The sequence below is a fragment of the Manis javanica genome, chromosome X (assembly GCF_040802235.1).
Source record: "Manis javanica isolate MJ-LG chromosome X, MJ_LKY, whole genome shotgun sequence".
Lineage (NCBI taxonomy): Eukaryota > Metazoa > Chordata > Mammalia > Pholidota > Manidae > Manis > Manis javanica.
Window position 1 is genome coordinate 123129001 of NC_133174.1, and position 25667 is coordinate 123154667.

Here is a 25667-nt window from a genome sequence, read left to right on the forward strand (position 1 = left end):
AGCTAAAGGTTTATCAGTTTTGTTTATCTTTCCAAAGAACCCCCTCTTAGTTTCACTGGTCTTTTCTATTGTCTGTTTTGTCTCTATTTCATTTTTTTTCTCACTCTGATCTTAATTATTTCTTTCCTTCCTCTAACTTTGGATTTTGTTTGTTCTTCTTTTTCTAGTTCCTTTAGGTGTAAAGTTAGATTGTTTGAAAATTTTCTTGTTTCTTAAGGTAGGCCTGTATTGCTATGAACTTCCATCTTAGAATGGCTTTTGCTGTGTCCTATAGATTTTGAGATGTTGTATTTTCATTTTCTTATATCTTAAAGTAGTTTTTGATTTCTCCTTTGGTGTTTTTGTTGATCCATTAGTTGGTCAGTAGCATACTGTTTAATCTCCACGTATTTTTAATTTTTCCAGTTTTCTTTTAGGGATTGATTTCCAGTTTCATACTGCTGTGGTCTTAAAAGATTCTAGACATGAGTTTCATCTTATTAAACTTACTGAGACTTGTTTTGTTGCCCTGACATATGATCTATTCTCAAGAATGTTCCATAAGCACTCAAGAAGAATGTGTAGTCTGCTGCTTTTGAATGGAACATTCTGTATACGTATTAAATCCATCTGCTCTAATGTGTCATTTAAGGCCAAGGTGCCCTACTGATTTTCTGTCTGGATGATTTACCCATTGATGTAAGTGGGGTAATGAAGTTCCCTACTATTATTTTACTGCTGTTGATTTCTCCTTTTAGGTCTGTTAATGTTGGCTTTATGTATTTAGGTGCTCCTATGTTGGGTCCATAAACATTTACAAGTGTTGTAACTTCTTGCTGGATTCACCCATTTGTCATTGTGTAATGCTCATCTTTGACTTTTTTTAACAGGCTTTGTTTTAAAGTTTATTTTGTCTTATGTAAGTACAGCTACCCCAGTTTTCTTTGTTTCCATTTGCATGAAACCTCTTTTTCCATCCCTTCAGTTTGAGTATATGTGTGTTGTTACTTCTGAGCTGAGTCTCTTACAGGCAGCAAGATGGGTCTTGTTTGTTTTGTTAAATCTATTTAGCCACTCTATATCTTTTGATTGGGGAATTTAGTCCATTTGTGTTTAAAGTGATTATAGATAGGTATGTACTTATTGCCATTTTGTTAATTGTTTAATGGCTGTTTTTAGCTTCTTTTCTTCTCTTACTCCCTTCCCTGTGGTTTGATGCCTTTCTTTAGTGTAATATTTAGATTCCATTCTCCTGATATTTTGTGTATCTACTATAAGTTTTTGCTTTGTGGTTACCATGAGGCTTACACTTATCAGCCTATATATATATACCAGTCTATTTTAAGTTGATAGCAAGTTAATTTTGAACACATTCTAAAACTTCATTTTTATTCCCTGTCCTCATATTTGGTTTATGATGTCAAATTTTTTATCTTTTTATTTTGTGTATCCCTTAATTAATTATTGTAGTTTAGTTATTTTTACAATGTTTGTCTTTTAACATTCATACTAGCTTTATAAATGATTAATCCACTACCTTTACTATATATTGACCTTTACCAGTGAGATTTTAACTTTCATATGTTTTCTTCTTACTAATTAGTGCCTTTTCAGCTTAACAAAGTCTCTCTTCACATTTCTTACAAGGCTGGTTTAGTAGTGGTGAACCCCTTTAGTTTTTGCTTGTCTTGAAAACTCTCTCTCCTTCAATTTTGAATAATAAATTTTTGCTGGGGAGGCTATTCTTGTTTGGAAAAGTTTTGCTTTCTGCACTTTGCATATATCATGCTACTCTCAGCAAAGTTTCTACTGAAAAATCAGCTGATAGTCCTATATGAGTTCCCTTATATGTAACAAGTTGTCTATTTGTTGCTGCTTTTAATAGTCTCTCTTTAACTTTTGACCTTTTAACTATAATGTGTCCTGGTGTGGATCTCTTTGAGTTCATCTAATTTGGAACTCTCTAGGCTTCCTAGATGTGGATGTCTGTTTTTTTCCCCAGGTTAGGGAAATTTTCAGCCATTATTTCTTCAAAAACATTTTCTGTCCCTGTCTTTCTTTCTCATTCAGGGACACCTATTATGCAAATGTTGCTCAGTTTGGTGCTGTCCCATAAGTCCCTTAAGCTATCTTTTTAAAAAATTCTTTTCTCATTTTGCTGCTATTAGGGTGAGTTCCACTGCCCTGTCTTCCAGGTCACTGAGCCTTTCTTCTGCTTCATCTAGTCTGCTGTTGAATCCCTCTAGTTTATTTTTCAATTCAGTTACTGTATTCTTCAGCTGTGTGACTTCTGTTTGGTATTTTCTTTTTGTTGAAGTTCTCTCTGGGCTCATCCATTCTTCTCTTCAGATTAGTGAGCATCTTTATGACCATTATTTTGAATGCTTTATTAAGTAGATTACTCATCTCTATTTCATTAAGATTTTGGAAGGCATTATATCTTATTCTTTCATTTGGAACATACTCCTCTGTTTCCTCATTTTGCTTGACTCTCTGTATTTATTTCTATGTATTTTGTGAAATAGCTGTCTCTCCCAGTCTTGAAGGAGTGACCATACGAATACTTGGAGTGTACTTCAGTCTACTGTCTGTGTATTGCACTGAGGGTGGCAGCCTACCAAGAACACTCTCTCCAACTCTTTCAGTCCCACTGGATCTAGAAATGCAAGCTCCCCTGGCCACCAGAACCAGGCATTCATGTGATGTCCCCTATATGGACTACGCACACCCACCAGGTTTGGTGGAGCCATAGGTGAGCACCAGGTTGTGGCAAGCCACACAAGCAAGGTAGAAGGAGGGTGCAGTAATGGTGCCCACCAGCAACTCAGTGCCCAGAGAGAATTCTGACAGACCCATGCCTCTCCAACAGACATTTTACGATTACCCAATGAATCTCCTTCTCATATGGTTTAGGCACTTCTCAACCTGCTGCTTTTGCTCTTGGACCCAACGCAAGCAGCTCTGCACATGAGCTCTTTAACAGTGGAGTCTCAGTAACCTACACAGTCCTTTGGGTTCCCTGTATGTAAGTTCTCTTGGTTTTCAAAGCCAGATGTTTGGGGGGCTCATTTCTCCATTGCAGTTTCCAAGGATTAGGGTGCCCAATGTGGTGCCTGAATTCCTTCCTCCTCAGGGATACAGTCCATATTTGTGAAATGCAACCTACTTGTGGATTGCCATGCTAGAGTGGGTGTTTTTGGTGAGACTGCTTGTCTCTCCAACCCATCTTGATGTGGCCTTTCTATGCTTTATTAGGGAGGAACTGTTCCACTAGTTTTCAAGTCTTTTCAGAATGAATTGTTCTATAGGTAGCTATTGATTTGACTTATCTATGGGAGGAGGTTAGCTCAGGGTCTTCCTATGCAGCCATGTTGAACCACTTTCCATACAAATTTGATATGTAGATTCAACACAATCCCTGTCAAAGTCCTACCAGGCTTTTTTCTTTTTTTGTAAATTTATAGGCTGATTCTAAAATTGGTATGGCAATGCAAAGGACCTAGAGTATCCAAAGCAACTCTGAAAAGGAAAAATGAAGTTTGAGGACTTCACCCTATCTGATTTCAAGACTTTTATGAAACTAGAATAATCAAGACAATGTGGAATTGGCATAAAGATAAACATTGATCAACTGAAAATCTAGTAACAGATACATACATATATATATATATATATATATATATATTTTATATATATATTTACACATGATTTTCAACAAAGGTGTCAAGGTAGTTTGATGGAAAGGGCATTTCTCTCAAGAAATGGTACTGAAACAATTGGATAAACATATATAAAACAAAACAAAACCTTGATCTCTACCTTGGATCATTTAGAGAACTCAACTCAAATTGGATAACTGTCCTAAATGTAAAACGTAAAACTATATAAAATGTCTCAAAAAAACATAGGTGAAAAACTTTGTAACTCTGGATTAGGCATAGATTTATCATGTATGATACCAGAAGCATAATCCAAAAAAGAAAAAAGTGATAAATTTGATTTTATCAAATCAAAAACTTCTACTCTGTATTTAAATTCTTCTGCACTTCAGATTCTTACCCACTGTTGGATTCATAAGAGTTATTTGGATAGCATGTCAGTTTTGCCCTGTGTTCCCATGTTCTCTTAGAACTGCAGTTCATACTGGGTCATGTTTAATTGGTTAGTTGTTGGAGGGACACAGATTTGTCCTAGAAGCTGCCATTTATTTAGCCTCCATAATTCTCTCAGCTCAGAAAGGGGTATAGCTAACTGTTAGAGTGAAAGGGCAGATGGAACATTAATAGATGGATGCATGGATGGACAGACAGATGAGTGGGGGGAAGAAGGGGAGGAGGGAGGAGGAGAGAGATAAGGAAGAGGGGAAGAGAGACAAAAACAAAGAAAGACAGAGACAGAGAGATTTATTACTTGGAGGAAAATGGGGAAGTCCTGTTTAACATCATCCTTCCTTGCATTCCTAGGCTTTCTCAAGTGGCAGAGAGAAGAGTAGCATTCCAGCCAGCACCTGGGAATGGGATGTAACCTTGAGCTCTGCCAAAGTAACGCAAATGACAGTTCTCAACCACGTATGATACAGAGGAAAAAGAGTTGTTGAGGACCCCATTTCTAGCAGGTATCTTGTTGGCTCCTTAATTTTGTATGGGAGATGAGAAGGGATAAAAATGGCTCCTGCTTTCCAAGTCTCCATTAGCTAGCTGAACACTCTTCTTGACTAAGCTGTAGAACCATGACCAGTATGGGCAGGCCGAAACTGGGGGGCATTTATTCTGTCGGTAAGTATACTCTACATCCTGACCATCATAAAAATGTGTGTGTACCTGCTAGGAAGTGTTTCTAAAGTTGGACTGTTTCTTCCTGGATCTTCCACCCATTTCTTGTCTCACCCAATCTGTGGGCATTATTTAGGTAGTGCCAGTGGTGCTGGGGCTTCTGCTACCCCATTTCCAGAGCTGGCAAAGCAGATAACCAGGCAAGCTGTGACAACCAGAGCTTTCATTTGGTCAGAATCATACTGGCTAGGTCACACTGTCCCCAGCTGCAGTGTGTTGGCAGCTGAAGCAAGCATAATCACTAGTTGACATTAATAAGCATTTGCCATGTGCCAGGCACTCGGAGAGCCTTACTTAGATTATGACATTTCATCCTCACAAAAGCCCAATGAGATAGGTATAAAGTTAATCAGTGGTAGAGCCAGGATTCAAATCCAGGTCTAACTCCAAAGCTGATGTCCTTTCAAATACACACAAGCTGTATGATTAATTTATTTAAAGATCTTTGGACATCCCTGTGCTGCAGCTGTTAGCACTAGGTCAAACATCAAAGTATGTCAAACCTATGTGTTATTTACATCATGTTATTGAAAGTCTTTCTCAAATGTCTTAGGCTGCTTTCCTGCCTAATTAATGAATGTCCTTTCTGGGATAGATTTGACTTTTTTTTTTTGTTGTGACCAAAGGTCTCACACTATCTTGAATGGAGAATTTTAGAGGAAAAGGCAATTAAGCTACAAATGAATGGATGCTCAGGCACACTTTACTGAAAGCCATTTGTAGGAAAACATCCTGGGATAAGTTTATGTTTTTGTCATTTGCATTTTTCTACAAAGGAGCAACTGCAGAAAGAAATCAATCAGTTTAGTGCTTTGGTTTGTCATAAGCCTTAGTCTACTAGCTAAAATAAGGCACTATTGACATAATCATCACATAAAACTATAGCGATGATTTGAAAAGTTGAATCGCTGTGTTTATACAGCACACAACGATTTTGAAGTGAAAATACACACACGCCTTCATACACAGAGGCAAACCTGGGGGTTTTAGCAGTAGTCACAAACTGCTGTCTGAGAAGAAATAAATACATAGCTCTCAGTTAGAGGAAACAACATAGTCATGAGATCACAATATGCAGGACTCGGACTCCAGCGATGCACGTAAGCGGCTGAATCTCAACATAAAACTGTACCACGCCAAGTCCATGCAGAGCAAGCGAGACTTTGTCTCTTCTTTCTAAAGCAGGGAAGTTTTTCATTTGGCTCCTGCTAACCCAAACCAAAGGAATGTTGGTGTGGTTAGTTTATTATGAAGCTACATGCTCCTGACTGTTCTCATTTAGAGACTACTGAATAGATAAATAAGTCTGTTTGTTACGAGACAATTTTGGCAAACACTGGCGGAAGTCCATCTTCTTATGGCACTGCTACTGAGGACAGCTCAGGTGAGATTTGTGAAGTGAGCAAGGTTTGACTTGGTCATCTCATAGTTCCCTTCTGTACTCCTGTTTCTCCATTTTAGCTTCCCTTCGTCCCCCTGGCTTACTTAAGCCAACATTTATGGTACTTAATTCGGCATCTATGGTATCATTTACCAGGCACTGTGCTTGGGTGCTTGGCCTTGGTCCCAGAATATTCATGGCCTTCACTGGTATTTGGACGTTGAACTTGTTCCTTGTCATTCCATAGCCTGAGCCTACGTGAAAAACATTTCAGGCTAAGAGCAGTGATTGATTTCCATCATCATCTGCAACTGCCTGCTACCTGATTTTTAAATTGATGCCTCTGTCACACACATGCACACACACACACACCCTTCAGCCTTGGTTGGCTGATTTGGGAGAGACCAGCTGTAGCAATCTATGAGTTCTCTTTATTGCTTCCTGATGAAGGGGTGTGTTAGAGGCTCAAGATCATTCAACAGTAATGTCGAGAATGGGTGACCATCCAAACACAACCAGAATGATGTCACTGTAGAAAAAAAGTAAAGCGTTTGTAAAGTGCATGCTATTTCCTTTCATTATCACTACTGCTACACATTTTTTAAAAAGTGGAATTATTCTAATTTCTCCCCAAAGTCTCCATTTTCACAGTGGCTGACAGAAGCCACCCACGCAGGTACCATGGTATGTGGAGGGCAGAACGCTCAGCTGGTCATCCTGAGACCAGGCTCGAAGACTCCTCTGGTGTGATCAGCTGAAGAACCTTGCTATCTGGGAGAGAAACTGTGGCATACCCAGCAGGACAAAGAGCACAGGCCAAGTAGGAGAAGACCAGGACTCTAGGCTGCCCTCTGCTACCAACTAGATGGGTGACTCTGGGAAAGTGACGGACCCTTCTTGAGTCTTAGTGTCTTTATTTGTTCAGCAAAAGAGAGGGTCTCATGTAAAGTGTGTTCTGACAGAAAATGAACATTTGTAATGGCTTCTCATGGCTACAATGCATGCTCAGCCTTGACGGTTTAAGTGCTTGCTGGGAACAACTGGGCGGGCCAGCAAATGGATTGGCTGTGGCCTGATGTGTTGGACAGAATAACAGTTTATATTGCCGAAGGGAACCAAATGTGAGGTTAAATGTGGGGGCCTGGCCTGGTTGGTCATGAGTCAACCTCTGCAAAACGTATGCTTCCTGAGCTTAGAGGTATGGCTCTGCACTGATGTGTTTTTTTTTTTTTCCTGTCTTGTCAATTTGGCTAACTGTTGGCATAGAAGAAATTACATGTGCTTCTCTGAAAGTCATTGCCAGGGTAGTCTGGCTCTGCTGCTCAGACATATCCCATTCCATCTGTTCTTTCCTGAAACAGAGGGCTGGCTACCCAGCTTCAGACCCAGGCAATGAAACTGAGCAAGCAGAACTGACACAGCTTTCAAGCTTTAGGTTTCTTGAGCTCCTCGGCATGCTACACTGCATCTCAGCTGGCCCCAAATGGATTGAAGCCAGAAAAAAAAAGGAGAATTGGCCAGTTTTAGCTTTGACCTAATCCACAACACAAACTTATTCTTATCAACATTAAAGGATTCTTCCCACCTTGGTGACTAATTTGCATTTTCCTCTTCTGACCCAGCCTTGCTCCCTGAGGGGTCAGTGGAGAAATTTAAAGGGTTCAAGGGTCACTTCTCAGAAGTCTTCATTGATATCCCCACATAACTTCCTCCCCACCCCAACCGGGGCATTGCTAGGGGTGAGTATTTTGGATCCAACAGCACCCTGTCACTGCCTCACTATAAACACCACATTGTCATCTTCTGTCTCCTCTACTAAGAACATGCAGGCACCTATTATATCTTGTAATTGTGTATGTGCCCAGGGTCTACCACAATAGCAATATATTTTATATCTACTACAACTCAATATATTTTGGTTATTGTGCTAAAAAAGGGTTTTACCAAAATATTGTTCATTTGGAGACCCCCATGTAGGCACACACACACACAATATCCTTTCAAATTTCCTCATGCATAAAATAGAAATAACCATAGTGCCTATTTCACAAGCTTTTGGTGGGTGAGGATTAATGAGACAAAATGCACAAGTGCTCAGGACAGAGGTTGGCTCATAGCACTCACTCAACACATACTATTATAATTTTTAGCCATGATATATCTTTGAGGCAGCTTGACTTCTGCATTTTTGTTTCTTCTAAAACAAGGAGACCCAATTTCTTTTCAGAGAAAAACAGAACATTCCTTCTGTCTTCCAGCCTGCGCCTCAAAGTAACACAGAGAAATTCTTAAAGGTGGCTCTATAACGCACTGTCATCAGGTCACATAAAATGAGAAAACCCAGAGGAGCAGCACCCTTGACGCTAGCTGGTGTGCGGCTGCACTATGAGGAGAGCCCTTGGGTGCAGAAAGCCTCTCCCCTCCCCTCCAAAACCAAGGAAATGCACAGGAAGGAACTACTGTCTTTGAACAATAACACACGTGCCAAAACATAGTTAGACACTGTTCTAGACAGTGGGAAAAAGGCCCCGATAGTCTCACCACATTCCTGGAAGTTCAGTCTCATTTCTGTTGACAAGAGGCTCCAGAGAATGAGGAAATGCGCAGAGAAAGAAGCACAAAAACCTCCAGAAAACCAGTGGGAAGTAAGTAACCTAACACACATGTCCATGAAGAGGCTATTGGATATCGGAGGGCTTTTTTCATTAATAATCAACAGAAATAATGAAGAATTAAAAATAACTAGTTCAATCTGTGAGTCACATACATGGCAAATAAAGGACGCCCTGGCTCACAAGGTGCAAAGAAGGAGGCCCTCACCATGGCAGAAGCTTGGGATGTGTCCAAATACAGCAAGTGTGATATTATAAGATCAGGTTTATCTACTTAACAATGTAAACACATTCAGGCTTCCTACTGTTAGCAACCTGGGTATGGTATTGGGTATTCATTCTCTATGTCATCTTAACTCATATTCTACCAAGTGCTCCTTTTGTGGCTCACACTGAGATTCTTCCTTCAAAAGGTAAGAGACTGGGTCATTCCCTACAAGAAACAAAACAATACCCTTTCAAAGTGCAACAACAATCACACACCTCCATAATTATTCATCAGGGTCTAATACATGGAGACTGCCCCACAGTTGTCAGTGTGACAGGTGTGTACAAGGTGCCCAGCCAGGGCCTGCCATTTCTGCAAGCATGGAGTTAAAGCGATTCTCGAATGCCATCTCTGTTAACTGAGAGTGCACACTGACGATGAATTGGGACTAATTTGGAAACACTCAGTTGCTTGGGAATGTGTGCATCAATTCCCTTCCTTCATAATTTATACAGCATTTTGATTGTGGTGCTCGGTGATAAATAACTGAAATGACTTCTAACTGCTCTGAGATTTAGTCTTATGTCTTCAACACTGCTTTTTATATTCTCTAATATAGGCCACATTCAACTTTATATGCAAACCTGAAATGGTAATCAGGAAGAGAAGAGAAAAAAAGGCAGCCAATAGATTTGTCACTTTGGGAATTAAATATAAGATCATATTCAAAGTGCAGCATTTATGGCCCAATGCTGAATACATAAAATATATGACCATTACAAATGCACCTCTCATTGCAGAGCCATGCTCTTGTAGTGACATATCTTAGTGCTAGATTAAATCTTTTAGCATGATGAAGGCATCTTTCATCTTCCAGATGCATGGTGGGTACTCCTTCCGGGCTGTATTTCTGCCTGACACAATGCCCTATACCCCCGAGAGAGACAGCATACAGAGAACCCAAATAATTCACCAAAGGGCTGCAGCCACTTCTAGGTTAAAGCACCTAATTGGAGGTATGTCATCTGCATGAGCTCACATTGTTTCAGATTGAATTGGATCCCGAAGGGAGAGATCAGTCAATGTTGTTTTCTGGAATTAGCCCAAAGAGGTAAATCTAATACAACAAATATTCAGCTAATACAAGTTTTGGCAACACCAAAAAGACAGTTCCATGTAGGACATGGTACATACCTAGTTACTAGTTAAAGAATATACATATCATGTAAACCAGTGACATGGTTATAATGTAAATGTACTTAAATGAGAACATTCATGGAATGGCATTCCAGATTCTTCTAACTCAACATTAGACCTTAATGTATGGGTCTGCAGGCAGATTTTTGTGAATTCTGCAAATCATAAAATGATTAATCAGTACTGCTGCTTCTTCCTTTCCTCATTTTTGAAACACATAGTTGAAATCTTGCATTGCCATGAGTCTCTGCCCTGTTCACAGTCATCCCTAAAAGCTATTTTTCCAAGGTCATCTCCTGACTCTCTCCTCTCTTTCCTCTTCTTTAGTCTTTCATGCACCCAGTATTCTTGACATGCACCCTCCTCATTTAACTTCCCCAGTGATAGCCCAGCATGGGGCACACAGCAGGCACTCTGCAAATCTCTGCTGAATGAGTATGAATGGGCGATGAAATGAAGACAGCACATGGTTTTGTGATAGCTATGTTAGATGCACAGGGGCACTTTTCACTTACTTCCCACTCTTAGATGTGTTCCGGGCCTTTGTGGATGATGGAGAGCTGGCGTCTGGATTAGTGTTTGGAGAACCCCGTCTATCCTTACTACACCCACAGAAAGAATAGAAAAATATACAATGACTACAGAGACAAAAAGCGATTAGTCATTACATTGAAAGACTTCCAAGGTGTTTGTCTTTCTCTCTCTCTCTCTCTCCTGCCTGTCAAAATAAAGCATGATCGTATCCAGTGGTATGTTTCAAAAGCAAAGAGAATGGGAACCATTGGTCAAGTTCAAAGAAAGCTATCCTTTTGGCATTCAAAGCTTGAGCTGGTAGATTCCATTAATGACAGCACCATAGCCTAGGCCCCGAGGGAGGCTTTAGCAAAAAACTAAATGCGTAAAATATATTTAACAATAAAATCCTTTATTTCCAGTCTCTGGATTCTCTGTATTACAAGTTCAGTTCTGAAGCTGCTGACTTTTAGTGAAGTATGTGCATGCCAAGTGACTTCTAAAAGTCTTTGGGAGATACTATCAAATGAATTAATAATTTTCACTCATAATGTTAACATGAGAAGGCCACAAATTCAGATATTCTTTCAAGAGAAGCACCACCTGCTTCATGAGTAATTGAATTTAAATCTCCACCTTCAATAACTCCACAGCTTATGTCAAACCTAGGAAACAATTACAAAATAAATCACTAGGAAGCTCTGCTTAATCTCATCAGGTTAATAAACGCAGACAAATGAATCACTTGAAGGTAAACAAAAAGGAATAATTGATTGGAGTCTTCTTGATTACTTTATTCTATTTTCTTTATCAAACTATTTTTACCATTATCTTCAACTCAGCTACTCTGCCTTGAAATTATTACTTTACTTCATCTTCAGATTTCCATGGAAACCAATTCAAAGCCTTTCTCTCCACTTCATGATGTGTGGAATTATTTATCCTGATTTCATCAGAAAGATTTTTTTTGTTAGTAAGATCTACGTCAGCATAACCTTTTTTGAAAAGTGGAGGTAAAAAAGAAAATTGCGTCTCTTGGTTTTCAATGAGTATAATAGAGCCTTCCAAAGGCACAGAATATTGTCTCATAGAATGTCACAGAGCTTTCCAGATATTTATGAATCTTTTAAGTACTTAAGAAATAGGTGCCCACCAGCAGATGTATTTATATGTGGGGTGAGGCTGGGAGTGGGTGGGTTACAAAAGATATCCTGCCCTGCACCCATCACCTGTAAATGGCTCCACAGATGTCACTGGGGCAAGAGCTAATTCATGGGCTCCTGGTGATTGACAGCTAACGCAGATGTGTGTGGGCACAGACGAGGGCTAATCAGACAGCAAAAGTCCCAGCAGGTCAGAAGTGTCCAGGAGGTCCAGAAATCAGTTCTTTAACATGGGAGTCCCCAAGGTGAGCTCTGATCCTTCTGCTGAGGTGGGAAGACATTCTGGAGAGAGGAGGCACACCTTTCATCCTGGAGGAGGTGTCAGCAGAAGCCTCTTGAGACAAAGGGCTGGCATGGTCCCATGCAGTGCGGGGACCAGTTCCTGGTGCTGCCCACAGAGTCACCGGAGTGTCCCTACATTCTGAGTGGAGACTGGAGGCCTCACCCGGTGCTGCCTCACCCACTCATTACCATTTCCTAGCAGGGTACTTCTGAGTCCTACCTGGGACCATACAGCTACCTTCCTTATCCAGAACCCAGCTCAGAAACTGATGGTAGTACTGAACAATTGGACTAGAGACTGTAACTCAGAAGACTTCAGAACTGTCTCTTCCAGAAGGTCGGCACAGTCTGATTCAAAGGATGCAATATGTGGTGTATGGCAAAACTCAAGCATGTCTCACTTTCCTCACTTCATCACCCTGGCCACTGGCCACTCGGCCTTCCTCCTAGCCCAGCTCTCAAACAGGAGGCAGGGAGAAACTTCACTGGAACCATTCTGAAACAAGGGATCTTTTGATCTTGCAAGTTGTGGGGCTCAGAGTAGGTGGGCATTTAACACTCGGGAGTCATGGAGTTCGGGCCTCCATGCTCTTTTGAATAAAAGATCACCCATTCCCACTGCTAAATTCCCATGTTTGTGCTTTGGGCGCAAGGGTCCTTTATAATCTGCATGACAAGTGACACTGTTGAAGCTCCATGCAGGGCACCGCAGGACCTCTGGGAAAGTTGGCAGCTGGCAGCGCAGACTTCTCATTGTGAACTGTAGCTCTGGACGGGATGGGCCTGGAGCAGTGGTCCTTTAAAAAAGACAGGAATAAGGAACCCTTGACCTACTGCCAAATTCTGTAAGCGCCAATTTTAGGGGAATACAAACAAAAACTTTCTCTGAGAAAAATCGCATATGGAAGGCATGGCACCCAGAGTGTAGGTGAGAGTTTTTAAGTACCTCAAAATGTTAGTTCTCTGCAAACTGCGGATCCATTCACAGTGGCAAAACATATCTGAAAGTGAGGGAGGGGCCAAGCAGAAGTGTGGCAGCCTTGAATCCCTGGAGTTTATTTGGCAGACAGACTAAGGACTACAGGATACAAAGGCTTGCTGAATATTGAGGAAAAAGAGTCCTTGCTCCTTCCCAAATGTCCAGGCTGAGCAGATAAGTCTGAATAAGATGCTATAATTTTGAAACCTTGAGACAGAAGGGCCCTGAGTTTTCCAGAAGTGTCCCATGAGAGTGAAAGAGGAAATCCTGCAGCTGCAGACTGTCTGGGAGCCTCTGAGATCTGGCAAAACATGGGTGAAGGACCCAGAGGTTAAGATGCTAAGGGCCTGCCGCTGAAACATCGGCAATCCCAGGGACTTACAGCAATAAGCCCTGTCTGCTTTCAGGATATATGGCTGATAATTAGGGACATATGAGATGGGGGTGGTGCTGCCTTGAGGTAGAGGTAGTTTCCAACCTACACACCTGAAACAGACATACCTCTGTTGTCATTTTGTCAGTCTCTAGACCACTTGTCAGTCCCCTTTATTTTCACTTCCTCTTTGCCTTGCCATCTTAAAGCCTGTGCTCTGAAATCCCAGAAAGCATGGATCCAGGCTTCTTCCACTGCTCCTGAGTAGCTCTCCTCTACTGAAGATCAGATTCTTTCTTCCCTCTCTCAACCCAGCCTCATCAAAGGCCCAGGAACACCATTCCAGGGGAGTTCCTGATTGAAGATGCTCATGAGTCCCGGAGCTCCTTTTGTCTGCCTGGTTGGCTGTTTGGCTACTTTTATCAAGAAAGCCATTCTCCACAGGCTCCACATATGTCTCCAACACCTAAAGTGAGAAACGAATCTGCAGTATGATGTACACAGCATTCAGGTGGGATAACTCTGACTAACCCAACTCTTTAGCGTTTCCAAAGTGTTTCTGATTGAATAATTTGATGCTGAAATGGCATCCAGTGTACTTCACCCAAAGTGGTAATCAGATCCACTCCAATCTGGATTTTTCTCTTAGATCAGAGAGGTACTTGAGGGAGAAGAACCTAGTGGTTTCAAACACACTCAACTCACTTTCTTGATGGGTGGCATACAGAAACTTCTGCACTTCCTATAGTACTTTGTAAGCTCTTTTTGGAATTAATTCATCTCAGACCCTTGAAAAATAGTTGTGCTGCTCTCACTACAACAGCACTGAAATTTTAAAAATTAATTTTCAGAGTCCTAGGAAACAGAAATTGTATTTAAGAGTAAGACTTAACTGTCTACATATCCTTTATTTGGCCCCTTGCATGTGGTTGTAGTGTTGTTTATATTTTAGTGTTTCTCTCTCCAACTAGCTCTTAAAAGGATGCTCAGAAAATATATGTTGAACAAATAAATGAGAAAAGCTGCATTTGGGCTCCGCAGAAAGAAGTGCCAGCTTTATTATCAGTGTTTGGCCCCGGTGTGAGAGAAGGAAGTGGTCACATACATGTCACATATTTTCCATCACTAAAGAATGGGCTGGAGAACTGGATTGTGGATACTGATGGTTGATCATCAGGTAGACCACAAAGCCAGGTGAGCTTAGATAGAAAGGATTCTCAAGCAAGCCTGGGTGGTTGGCTAGTGTCTCTGAATAACAACCAGAAATCTTGCATTTGTATAGCTCTTAATATTTTCCAGTGTGTGTTCCTGCAAGTGGTAACTGAGATGAAAACTAAGCTGTTCTTAAGGGGTTACTTAAGTCTCTCTGGGAAGTGGTAGAGCTACTCTTTCTTCCCTTGAGATGACCCTATGCCCCTTAAAGCTCCCAAGATGAGGAAATGTGCTTAAAATATATAGACTCTACCAGGGATAGAAACTCATCTAATCTGCTTTCCCAACAGGTGCTTGAGTCCCCTCTACAACATATTCACCAAGTGGTTGTCTTTTGAAAGGCTTTTAAATCATGATTACTTCCCCATGAAAGCCTGCTTTTCTATTTTCTAAGAGGCTCACATTTCTGAAGTATTTTTGCCCTTGTTCTGTTACTGAGCAAGGCAGCTCTTCAGATATTGATTTCCTTTAATTAGAGCTGATGAGGCTTCTTCATTTCATTTTTCTATCTTGCTAAGTTATGTCGTGAGTGGTTCTCTTTCTGTGCTCTAAACTTTTTCATTTTCTTCTACTCCAAGTGTCTAGAGTCCATGCCCCTTTAAGCATCCTGTTACCATTATCTGCATTTCTGTTAGGCATCAAGCAAAGAAAGTTCAGTTCACTAAGCTGTGCTTTTGTTTCTCTTCCTTCTCTAGTTACCCTTTCCTTACCTGTGGATAATGGTGGGTGTTTGTTAGAGAAAAGCTCATCTTTATTGCGGTGAAGCCCAGTGTCACTATGATCTCTCAGAAGCAGTCTCCTGGATAAGTGTTTATCCAAGAATCTTGACTTCCAATCCTAGCTGCCAGCAAGGCATATAGCTTCTTGCTGTCTCAGGATCCTCATCTTTTTTTTTTTAAATTGAAGTATCATTGATATACAATCTTATGATGGTTTCACATAAACAGCACTGTGGTTTCAACATTCACCCTTATTATGAAGTCCTCACCCCCTCCATTGTGGTCAGTGTCCATCAGCGTAGTAAGATGCTATAGAGTCATTACTTGTCTTCTCCGTGCTGTGCTGCCTTCCCCATGACCTACCTATATTGTGACTGTGATCAGGATTCTCATCTTCAAAGCAGAGGGAATTAAACTGATCAAACACTCCATTCACACCTAAGTCCACAAGTACTTGGTACTTGCAGAACTCTTGGAATGGGCAGCTGGGACACCCTCTTCCCCTTCCCTCTCCCCCTCCATTAACTTTTTGCTCTAACAAGTCACCACAGGGGCATCAGGGACTAGAGCAACACATTTACTGATTATTATTGCTATTTTGCTCTCTTTACCTCTTGGCCCTGCTGTGTCTACCTAGGGAAGCTGGTCACATCCCTGAATGCCCACTGGAACCAAGAAAGAACATGAATCAGGTCCTAAATTATACTGCCTTCTTCTTTAAGCTGGCTCTTTACTATGTGTTCACCAAGAGCCTAGACCTTGGCTGCAGACTTTCAGAGGTCACGGGAACTGTGTTTGCCACTACTGCATTCACATCTAGCTCTGTGCTCCTCCCTCAGACAAGCGGTTGAAGAAGAAAATGTCCTAGTTTTGGTATTGCCTGGTTTAGGGTGACTGAGACCTGAAATAGCATGGGAGCCTGGATGGCAGGGTAGTTATGGGCATGGGAAGGAGGAAGCCATGCACAGCAGATCAAAAGGAATGACAGAATTTGGGTACTGAGTACATCTAGAGAATGAGAATAAAGCCTCTGTGAAAGCTGAGGCAAAGGTTTGGAAGCTGAGTGGCCGGGGACCCAGAGGTGCCAGTGAGAAAGACAGATTAGCTGGACAGGGAATCTGGACTAGAGGAGGTGATGGATTTGGTTAGGAGCATATCGAGCTGGGGCGTTGATGGACAGTGTCCAGCAGGCAATTAGAGAGATGGCACTGCAGCTCAAGAAGAAAGATGGGATCAGATGTCTAGTCACTGCTCTGAAGCAGTAGTCAAAGCTCTGAGATAAGCCGCGAGGCCTGAGGGGACAGCGATCCATCATGATTAATGAGCGGATGTTTCAGGCAGGGGAAAGCCTATGCCAGAATCTGCTCACTTCCACCCCAGTTTATGAGGATTTACAAGTGTGTCCCAGTCTTATATCTCAGGGATCTAAGAAAAAGAGCCCGAGTCAGTTTTAACTTAGCTGAGTAGAGTTCAATGCCAAGGTTCATGAGGGAAAGAGCAGGCCTTGATCCTTGGGTGCACCAGTGACTTTCTGCATCCCACGCCCATTCTCCTCGCCCAGCCAGATTAAGGTGGTAAGGTGAGCTGGGTGCCAAGAGGGGGGTGGTGGCAATCACTGTCAACCCACTCCCGTAACAAAAACCTCACCAAGTATATTCCATGCTGCTGTCATCTTGGTGTGAGAGGGACAACCTGGCCAGTGAGCAAAGCTGGACTTTAAACCTTGGCTTCACTTGCAGCCCCCAACTCTTCCTTCTGGCTCCCCTTTACCGAGGATAACCGATGACAGGGGCTGTACCTCCAAGAGTGCTGAAGTCCACTCCTACTGTTCACATGACACCCTCTCCTTTTCCTATTCTCAGTCTCTGCACTGTGCCTCACTGACACCCTCAGCCACCCTCTCATAGCATCCTGGATGGCACAAGGATGTCACATTAACAGATACACAATAACACAACAGACCAAATCGGATAAAGCAAGTACAGAAATGTGCTGGGGAATTCAGAGAGCAACTGCCTGTGCTAGGGAGAATCAAGGAAGGTAAAGGTTAAGCTGAGTTACTATTAGGAAAATGCTGATTTTTTGGTCTGTGTTTTAAAAAACCCATAAATCAGAAAATAAACTCTGGGTTATGAGGATTTTCATAAAATACAAGGAAATGATGCCTACCCTTAATCTGAAACACATGTCCCAACAGTGGCTCACAGACTTAATCCAATGTCAGAATCACCTGGAGAACTGGTGAAAAGCAGGTGGCAGGGCCCCACCTCAGAGTGTCTGATTCAGCAGGTCTAGGATGAGCCTGAAAATGTACATGTCTAACAAGTTCCCAGGTGACACCCATTTTGCTGGTCTATGGAACGCACTTTGAGAACCTCCGTCTCATGAGAAGCATGAGGCAGCCACATTTAGGGGCAACTAAGAGGTAACAATCAGCCGTCTCCAGTGTCTCTGCTTCCCAGAGAGCACAGTTAACCTGCTGGATGAAGTGCCCCGGCTGGGCTGCTCCTGAGTCAGGAAGGCTCAGGGCACCGTGGCCTGCTGGCCAGCCATCTCTGGAGAAGCTCCTCTTTCCCCAAGAAGTGGCAATTATGGCAAACACCACAGAGTGGAGCCCAATAGCAGGTGAGACAAAAATTGGACCTCAGAGCATTAAATGAGTTTGAAGTTCTATTTACTGAGAATGATCTGGCTTAATTAAAAATTCACAACTGGAGCCTAGTTGGTGAACATTTACATTAGGGAGTCCCCAGAGCAGGGCAGCCATTAGGAAAAGCAGAAGAGGCCAACGGCCGTGGCAGGAATTGGCGCGGAGAAAAAAGGAAAGTCAGCCCTTTTACTTGGAAGTGAGAATCTGACTTTACACGGCAGAACGATTGGGACCAAGGGTGTTGTGGGAGACAGAGGGGCTGATCATTTATTATTTCCTTTTCTCTGGTGAACGATCACTTTTTCATCTTCTGCTAAGTATGTTCTTATGGGATTTTCAAGAATGCCCACTCTGCACATTATATATTAAATTCTTGGAGGACAAGGCAAATTGCATTCATCTCTCTTCACAAAGTTTCTTATAACATCTGTCATGTAGATGGTTTTTAATACCTGTTCACTGACAATCAGCCTGGTACAGTTGGCTTCTAATGTGTGTTTGTGGAATTGAATGGACTACCACCATTAGGTTAAGGCATTTAGTAACAGTGTTGTGTGGCTTTGGTTTTTTGATTCAAATGGCATGTCAGGCCACACTTTATGCCTAAAAAGGTGACCACCTGTGACGGTACCGTTTCTGAGCTCCACTGTCCACAGATATGAAAGTCATGTAGGGTAAAACCAGTGGGAGTCAGCAACTTTTGGAGAATGGTATTGCCAAACTAACTGGAGGCCACACTGAGGTTCGGAAAGAGCATGCGCACTGGAATCAGGCAGCGTGGGGGTCATACCCTGTCTTTGTCATAGCTGAAGATCTTGCACTAATTGGGTCATTGAGGCAGGCCTGGTCCTGCCTATTCAGGACCTCTGCTCTCAATGCTGGGGCTTCAGGATACCAAATCTCTAGCTGTATGTTGTTACCCAAAGCCAGGAGCATTCACATTTGTTTGAATGCATGCTATTTCTAAGCAGGGTCTCCTTAACAAACGTTTTCTGTGTCATGTGTATACACTACTTCTAAGTTTCTTTTTGAATGAAATCCAAGAGTCAGCTTCTTTCTGTTGTGTTATAACTTACTGAACTGAACGTTTTTATTGTGTATGCTCATGGAAGATTAAAATTCTGACAATTCATGGAAACAAAATAGATCTTGTTCTGTATCACCCACTAATCACTGTTAAATGATAGGCCTTATATAATTTATACTAATAAACTTCTCTCCATGAATTATGAGTTTTTAATAACAGTCTAGGATAACCAAAGACACTTAGCTGAACCAAAGACTGAGGCTCTATTTGGAATATTCCCCCAAGGACTTAGAAATATGGAGCTAGAAGACTCCTTAAATATAAGAAAGTAAGGTCCAGAGAGGAGAAGGGATGTATCTAAAGTAAGTATCCAAAGATGTAACATTAAGTTAGTGATAGAACTTGGCTGGCACCTAGCAAACAGGGCCAGAGCCCCCCCCAGAGTGCAGGACAAGGCAGGAAGGCTTGGGACCAAAGATGAGGTAACATGAATGAATTGTGGTTAAATCTGCTAAAATAAGTAGTACAAGAAGAGTGGGTAGCCCTCTTTGGGGGAGTATGTGGGAGGAGATAGCAGGTTCAGTTTGGGGTTATGTGGAGTTTTTGTGTGCCTATAGGACAATGTTTGGCTGACAATCAATCAGACACATGGACGGAGAGCTTCAAAGTCTTCAGCATATTGGTGGTAACTACAAACCTTAGAGTAGAAAAAATCATTCAGGGAGAGTGTTAAGATGAGAAGAGCAGAGCCTGGGAAGAAGAGTAAGAAGGACAAGCAACTGGATCTGGGGGCATGAGTGTTGCAATCATGAGAGATTCATTTGCTGATTAGAAGACAGTTTTGTGTCTTAGGTTTCCAGCTGCTACATGTTGCTTTCTCCTAGTGCACTTTTCTAATTAGTTGTGGTATTTCATCAGTCATGCTGTCCTTTATAATGGCAAGACTATTTGATAGAGAATAAGCCTTCTTGATCACATGCAACCTGTTCTCATCAATTCCTGGAAAAGATCATCTGAAGTATGCCTAAGGAAGCATTTTGCGCCAAACAAATCCATAATTATAGGCTTTAGACATATTTTTTCAGTCTGGCCTTATTTATTGCAAAAACGGTCAATGAAACAAATCATTTTAGTGCCTAAACTAGATGAAGCAACTATACTAAAGTTTATGTAAATATGGTTATAATCTCTGAAAGAAACAATTAGTCTGCTTTTCATTATTGTTCCTGTTTGCTTCCTCTGGGATGTGCAAAATCAGAAACGGGCCTTATTGCTCTCCTCTTGGCTTCAAAACTTCAAGAAAATCTTGGCTCTGGAATAATCATAATCTGAGTCAGCCATATGCCAAGACCCACTTGTTTTTCACTTGGGAAGGCCTGGGCTTCCTGCGAGTCACGATATCATCTCTGTCACCTCTTTGTAAGATAGGTTCTGTGCTTTGAAATGGAGGTCCTCTGGTTCTCCCCAGCCACTGAACAATCAACTTCCTGCTTAATAAAGTAAAAATTAAACATGTATGAACTGGATGTTCATATATTTCTCTGTAGCAGACACTGCGATCACAGTGCAAGATCTCACTGTCTGGGGGCAATTCTTGGCTTAGGAAAAATGGAGAAACGGAAGGTAGAAAACTGCAATGATAAAAACATGAAAGGCAGAAATGAAGCATATTATTGAAAAAGTCTAAATCAAGTAAAGAACAAAGTCCTTGTAGAAAATGTCCTCATGACTGGCCAGGAGCAAATCCTACTATAGGAAGAGCCTGCCCTATTCCTTACCCCCTCAACCTTTGTGAGAAAATTATTGTCTTTACTCTTTCATTGACATTGTCTATGAAGGGTGATGCCATGAATGTTAAACCATATTAAACTATTTCCAGATCCCTCCTAATGGGGAATATATGGGTCAGAACAGCTCAGTGATGGGTTATAAAGAATGACTTTATGTGAGATAGGCAGATAAGCTGTGAGGGGCTAGAACTTTCTTCGGGGCTTAAAAATGTCAGTTAGTCAGCATGCCCTTGGGAAGTGGACCAATTCTTCAGACTGCATCTGAAAGGAGAGGCCCAGAAGATTCCAACCAGGGAATGCAGAGTTGACACCTAAAGGGAAACAAGATGATATTCATCTCAGAGAAACCCAGACTTAGAAGGAGAGGCACCCAGGGAGCTGCCTAAAAGAGATAGAAACATCACAGGGAGAACAGGGTAGCACAGAGAAGGCACATAGTGGATCTGTGGCATCTTACTGCACTGATGGACAGTGACTGCACTGGGGTATGGGTGGGGACTTGACAATATGGGTAAATGCAGTAACCACAGTGTTTTTTCATGTGAAACCTTCATAAGAGTGTATATCAATCATACCTTAACAAAAAAAATTAAAAAAAAGATAGAAACAATCCTTTGTGGCATAGGGGCAAAAGAAATGTGGTTTTTAAAGCTGTCTAGTGCTTCATCTGGAATTCTTAGAATTAAGGATTTTGCGAACCCATCCACTCTATGTGAATTATGTTTCCCTTCTTTTCCTTAGCGCTTTTTTCAGCTTTATTAGTTGCCTTTGACATTGTCAACTTGTATAGGGTTTATGGGAGGGTAGTTTGGCTTTAAAGTTTCAGAAACTCAAGAAGGAGATGAAACCCTAGAGGGAAAGTGAGACCCTCTTACTCTCAAAACATTTTGTTGTTATTGTTTCTTTCTTTGAATTTCCATTAGACGCTCTGGCTTTACTCATCCCTTGTAGGCCTGGGTGGGAGTTTTGTTTAAATTAAGGGGACATGTTCTTTACTGCCTGCCTGCCAGGATGTCAAAACCCAGCCAGACATTGTCAAGGCACATTGTCCATCTTCCCATGGTTCCAGAGAAAAGCTATCCAGGGCCTAAGTAAGACTACGAGCTGCAAGAGCCAACAGCTTGCAGCCCTGGGCACAGACCCACCTAGTTTGGGTTTCTGGGCACAGTACAGAGCCTTTCTTTCCTGGACAACAGTTATTTTGGAGCCCTTTCAAAAAATGAGCACATGGAGCAAAGTCAGTTTTTAATTCTGTCAAATGATGGCCACAAACTAAAAGTAAAGTACCAAACAATCCTAGTGTCACTAATTGCCATAGGTCAGCAATCCATGTGCTAGAAGGTTCTTATTTAAGTAGAAATTTCTTTCTTGGCAAGTTTTATAAAACTGGCTCTAGAAATAAGAAAAAGATAGAGGGGTGCATGCTGCTCTATATCACCCCAACCACCACTTTTTCTGATATTTGAGGCATATAGAAATTATGATTAAAGACTTATGTAGGAGGAAAGTATCAAATCCAGTGTGAAAATGGGGACTGTAACTAACGGAAACACAGGTTATTCCAAGAAGCACATACTCAGAGGTAAGAGCATGGGCCAGTGAGAATGAATGCAGGTTGGCACTCAGTTATCCCAGGCAAGGCCATAGTACTATTTTTTGTAATTTATATCCCACTGCTATCCCAAATTCAAGGTAAATTACCCTAAATTATACCTATAATATGACTCTGGGAAAAAACAAGATCAGTAGAAATATGTTAAAAAGAGAAAAGAGACTCATTCTCAAAATCTTGGATAGCAGGATTACCAATATCAAGTACTAGAGTTAGCTCTGAGTTTCCTAGCAGCCAAGGTTGTGAAGGAAACATGCTGGGTAACAGCACTCTCAATTTGTGAAAAAAAGGAAGGATATCATTTTGTCAGAAGTGTCAAACTGATTCCTGGCCATGAGTTTAAGAAACACCAAGTTTTGTGGAAATGCAGAAGCAATATCCATGGGATGAGGTCTTACATAAACTTTTTAAAAAGTCAGGTTGAATGAAGTATAATTTCCATACTGTAAAATTTATCCATGTTAGTACCAGAGGATACCATATTAGAAGGTAACTCTGTGGCAGCAACCTGTGTTGTAGGCAGCTAAGCTAATGTGGAGGTGCAGCCTTCCTGGTGATCCAAGCTGATAATGGAGAAGAGGGCGGAAAATCTACAGGCATGCATTTGAACACGGGACTCAGACCAATAATGGTTGTCCAAACCACCTGCTCCCTGGACAGCAGGAAGGATTGTTCCCACTGAGTCCTCTTGTGTCAGTGGGCTTGGGGTTTCCCATGGCTTGCCTCCCCCGGCGTGGATCCTCTGCCTGGATCCTGCTCCATGTCAGCAGTTGGTATCTGCTGTCAACATCCTTTGGGGAGCTGGGGAGACTTGGCCAAAGCCTGCACTTCTCCCAATTTCCCTTGGGCCTCTTTCTAATTCTTTGTTCAGGACCCCTGGGGCATTGTTCTCTTTGTTAAACTCCATCTCCAGTCTCTTTTACATGATCTGCTCCTTCTACTGGCAATTCTCCTTCTATGCCTCCTATCAGTTCCTCAGGGCAGGACACCTGCTCATCACTTACGCTGCAAAGCCAATGATTTGATGCTCTCTGCAGGCTCAGACACCACTTTATTCATTCTTCCTCATAGGTCACCAAGGAACAGAGTGAAGAGATGGATATCTTTCCCCACAGGCATAGTCACTTGTAATCAAATAGGACACAAAACAGGCACCAGAGCAAACAGAAGGCTCCCTCCTTCAAGACCATAACAAATTGAAACCCACATTAATTAATTCCTTGGCCCTTTCATTGTTCATGGATTAAATATACTGAGGTGATTTTTCATTCCACCCAGGTTGTCCCAAGCTCAATAATTCACTTCGGGAGTTCTGACATCATGCATTTGGCCCTGCTTGTCTATGGAGCCAAAAGGAGTAACTCATTAGCAAGTAAGAGGTATTAGACTTGTGTAAAATTACACTCATGAGAGATGCTAGCTCCATCCAGATTGCTGGAAGGAGAACCAGGCTGAGAGTTACTTGGCAAACGAGGAGTCGATGTAGGCGGTGTGACAAAGTCTCGAAGCAAATCTTTAGCAAGCCTACCAGAGCCTATACTGTACACAATGCATGCTGGTCCTCTCAAACCCTGTACCTGGAGAGGCTGTATACAGCTTCCAAGGATGCTGCTGGCATTCACAGCATTTCTAGAGCTCTTACCTGGCAATTCTCTTCACAGACAGATATGAAACATGGGAAAAATACCATTTCATGAGTCACACCTCACTTTTGGCCCCAACCATAGCACCCAGCTTGATCATCCAATTACTACACTATAATTGCCTTCTAATGACATCTGACTGCTTCCAAAAACCTAACCCACCCTCAAAGGACAAAGATGTCTCCCACTAAGCAGAGTCAAGAGAACATGGTGCAGCTGGCAAATGACTTTGTAAAATAAATCGGCACCCTTTTCCATATATTAGTTCTGTTGTGTTTAATAAAAATGTATCTGTTCCATTCTTTTATTCTTTCTTTGATATCATTCTCCTTTGATTGGAAATGCATCCTGGTATCAGTAGTCCTAGATATTAGTGGGGAAAGGTTAAAGAACCTGGTGCCAAGCCGAAATACCCATCCCCTTTTTAACTCCTCCCAACATGTGATCTTTCACTGACTTCTCTAACAGAAATAGTTCTGCTGATGCATAATGAAATAGATTAATACTTCCAAACCTTCAAAGGTCCATAAACACAACATTATTTAAAAGCACATTAACTGTCCTAGGCAGTGTCAGACAAAAACTAGGGAAGTACAGTAGTTTGAAGACTACTGCAGAGATTTAGGAAGCTGAATGAGAATGTAAATCACAACTCACACTAATTAAAACTTTGGCCCTTTGATTGCTCCTGGATTAAGTTCACTGGGGTGATTTTTCATCCCTGCCTGGGCTGACACAAGCCCAATAATTTACTCTGGCATTCTGACAGCACTTGCTTGGCTCCGCTTGGCTCTGGAGTCAAGAGAAGTAGCTCATTAAGGAGTGAGAGGTATTAATTAGACTTTTGTAAATAGCAACCATGAATGAAGCTAGCTCCTGGTTTCATCCAGATTGTTGAGGAGAGCTTCAGGTGGAGAGTTGGGGAACAAGAGTTCTTGTTCTGAGCCCGCATAGCCGTCCCTCAACTGACTGGCATGCATTGGTTCACACAGATGAAAAGTAGGTTAAAAGCCAGGGAACCTAGATACCTGAGTCCACAGAATAATGGTGATGAATGGGAAATGGCAGATTATAATTTAACTATTTTTTAAAGAATATGTGGTCATGCTTCTGATGTTATATTCACTATAGCAGTAGAGGCCTTATTGTACAAGTTCACAGTTAAGTTCACAGCTCTAATCTACTATTGTCTCAACAACAACCCACTTACCACCTGCTACTGGCAAAGCTCTAGTGATACAAAAATACTATTCTTTGCTCCCTACTCTCAAAGAAATTGCTGAGTCATAATATTAAATTCTAGGGCACTCAAATGAGACCTCTTCCTTGCCCCTCGCTGCTCAGTCATGGTATATTTAGGAGCAATAAAGGAATAATTGGTTCACAACAGTCTGCCTTTACGAATCCCTTACACAGCAATAGAAATCCTCTGTTGTGCCCACTGTATTCAGGGTTTTCCCTTCTCTGCCAGACTTGGGCTTCTTGCCCACTAACT

The 25667-nt window shown here is 41.7% G+C and overlaps 1 protein-coding gene across 2 annotated transcripts in view; it reads right to left on the minus strand.

The window, feature by feature from the left end:
• HS6ST2 (heparan sulfate 6-O-sulfotransferase 2) overlaps positions 1-25667 on the minus strand; it is a 279322-nt gene that overhangs the window by 35293 nt on the left and 218362 nt on the right. The window contains exon 4 of one of the 2 annotated variants that reach the window (XM_037016998.2): positions 10725-10811. The exons of the other annotated variant lie outside the window; for it this stretch is intronic. Within the exon in view, the coding sequence (XP_036872893.1) occupies positions 10725-10811 (87 nt within the window). The remainder of the gene's footprint in view (positions 1-10724; positions 10812-25667) is intronic. 2 annotated transcript variants of the gene reach the window in all.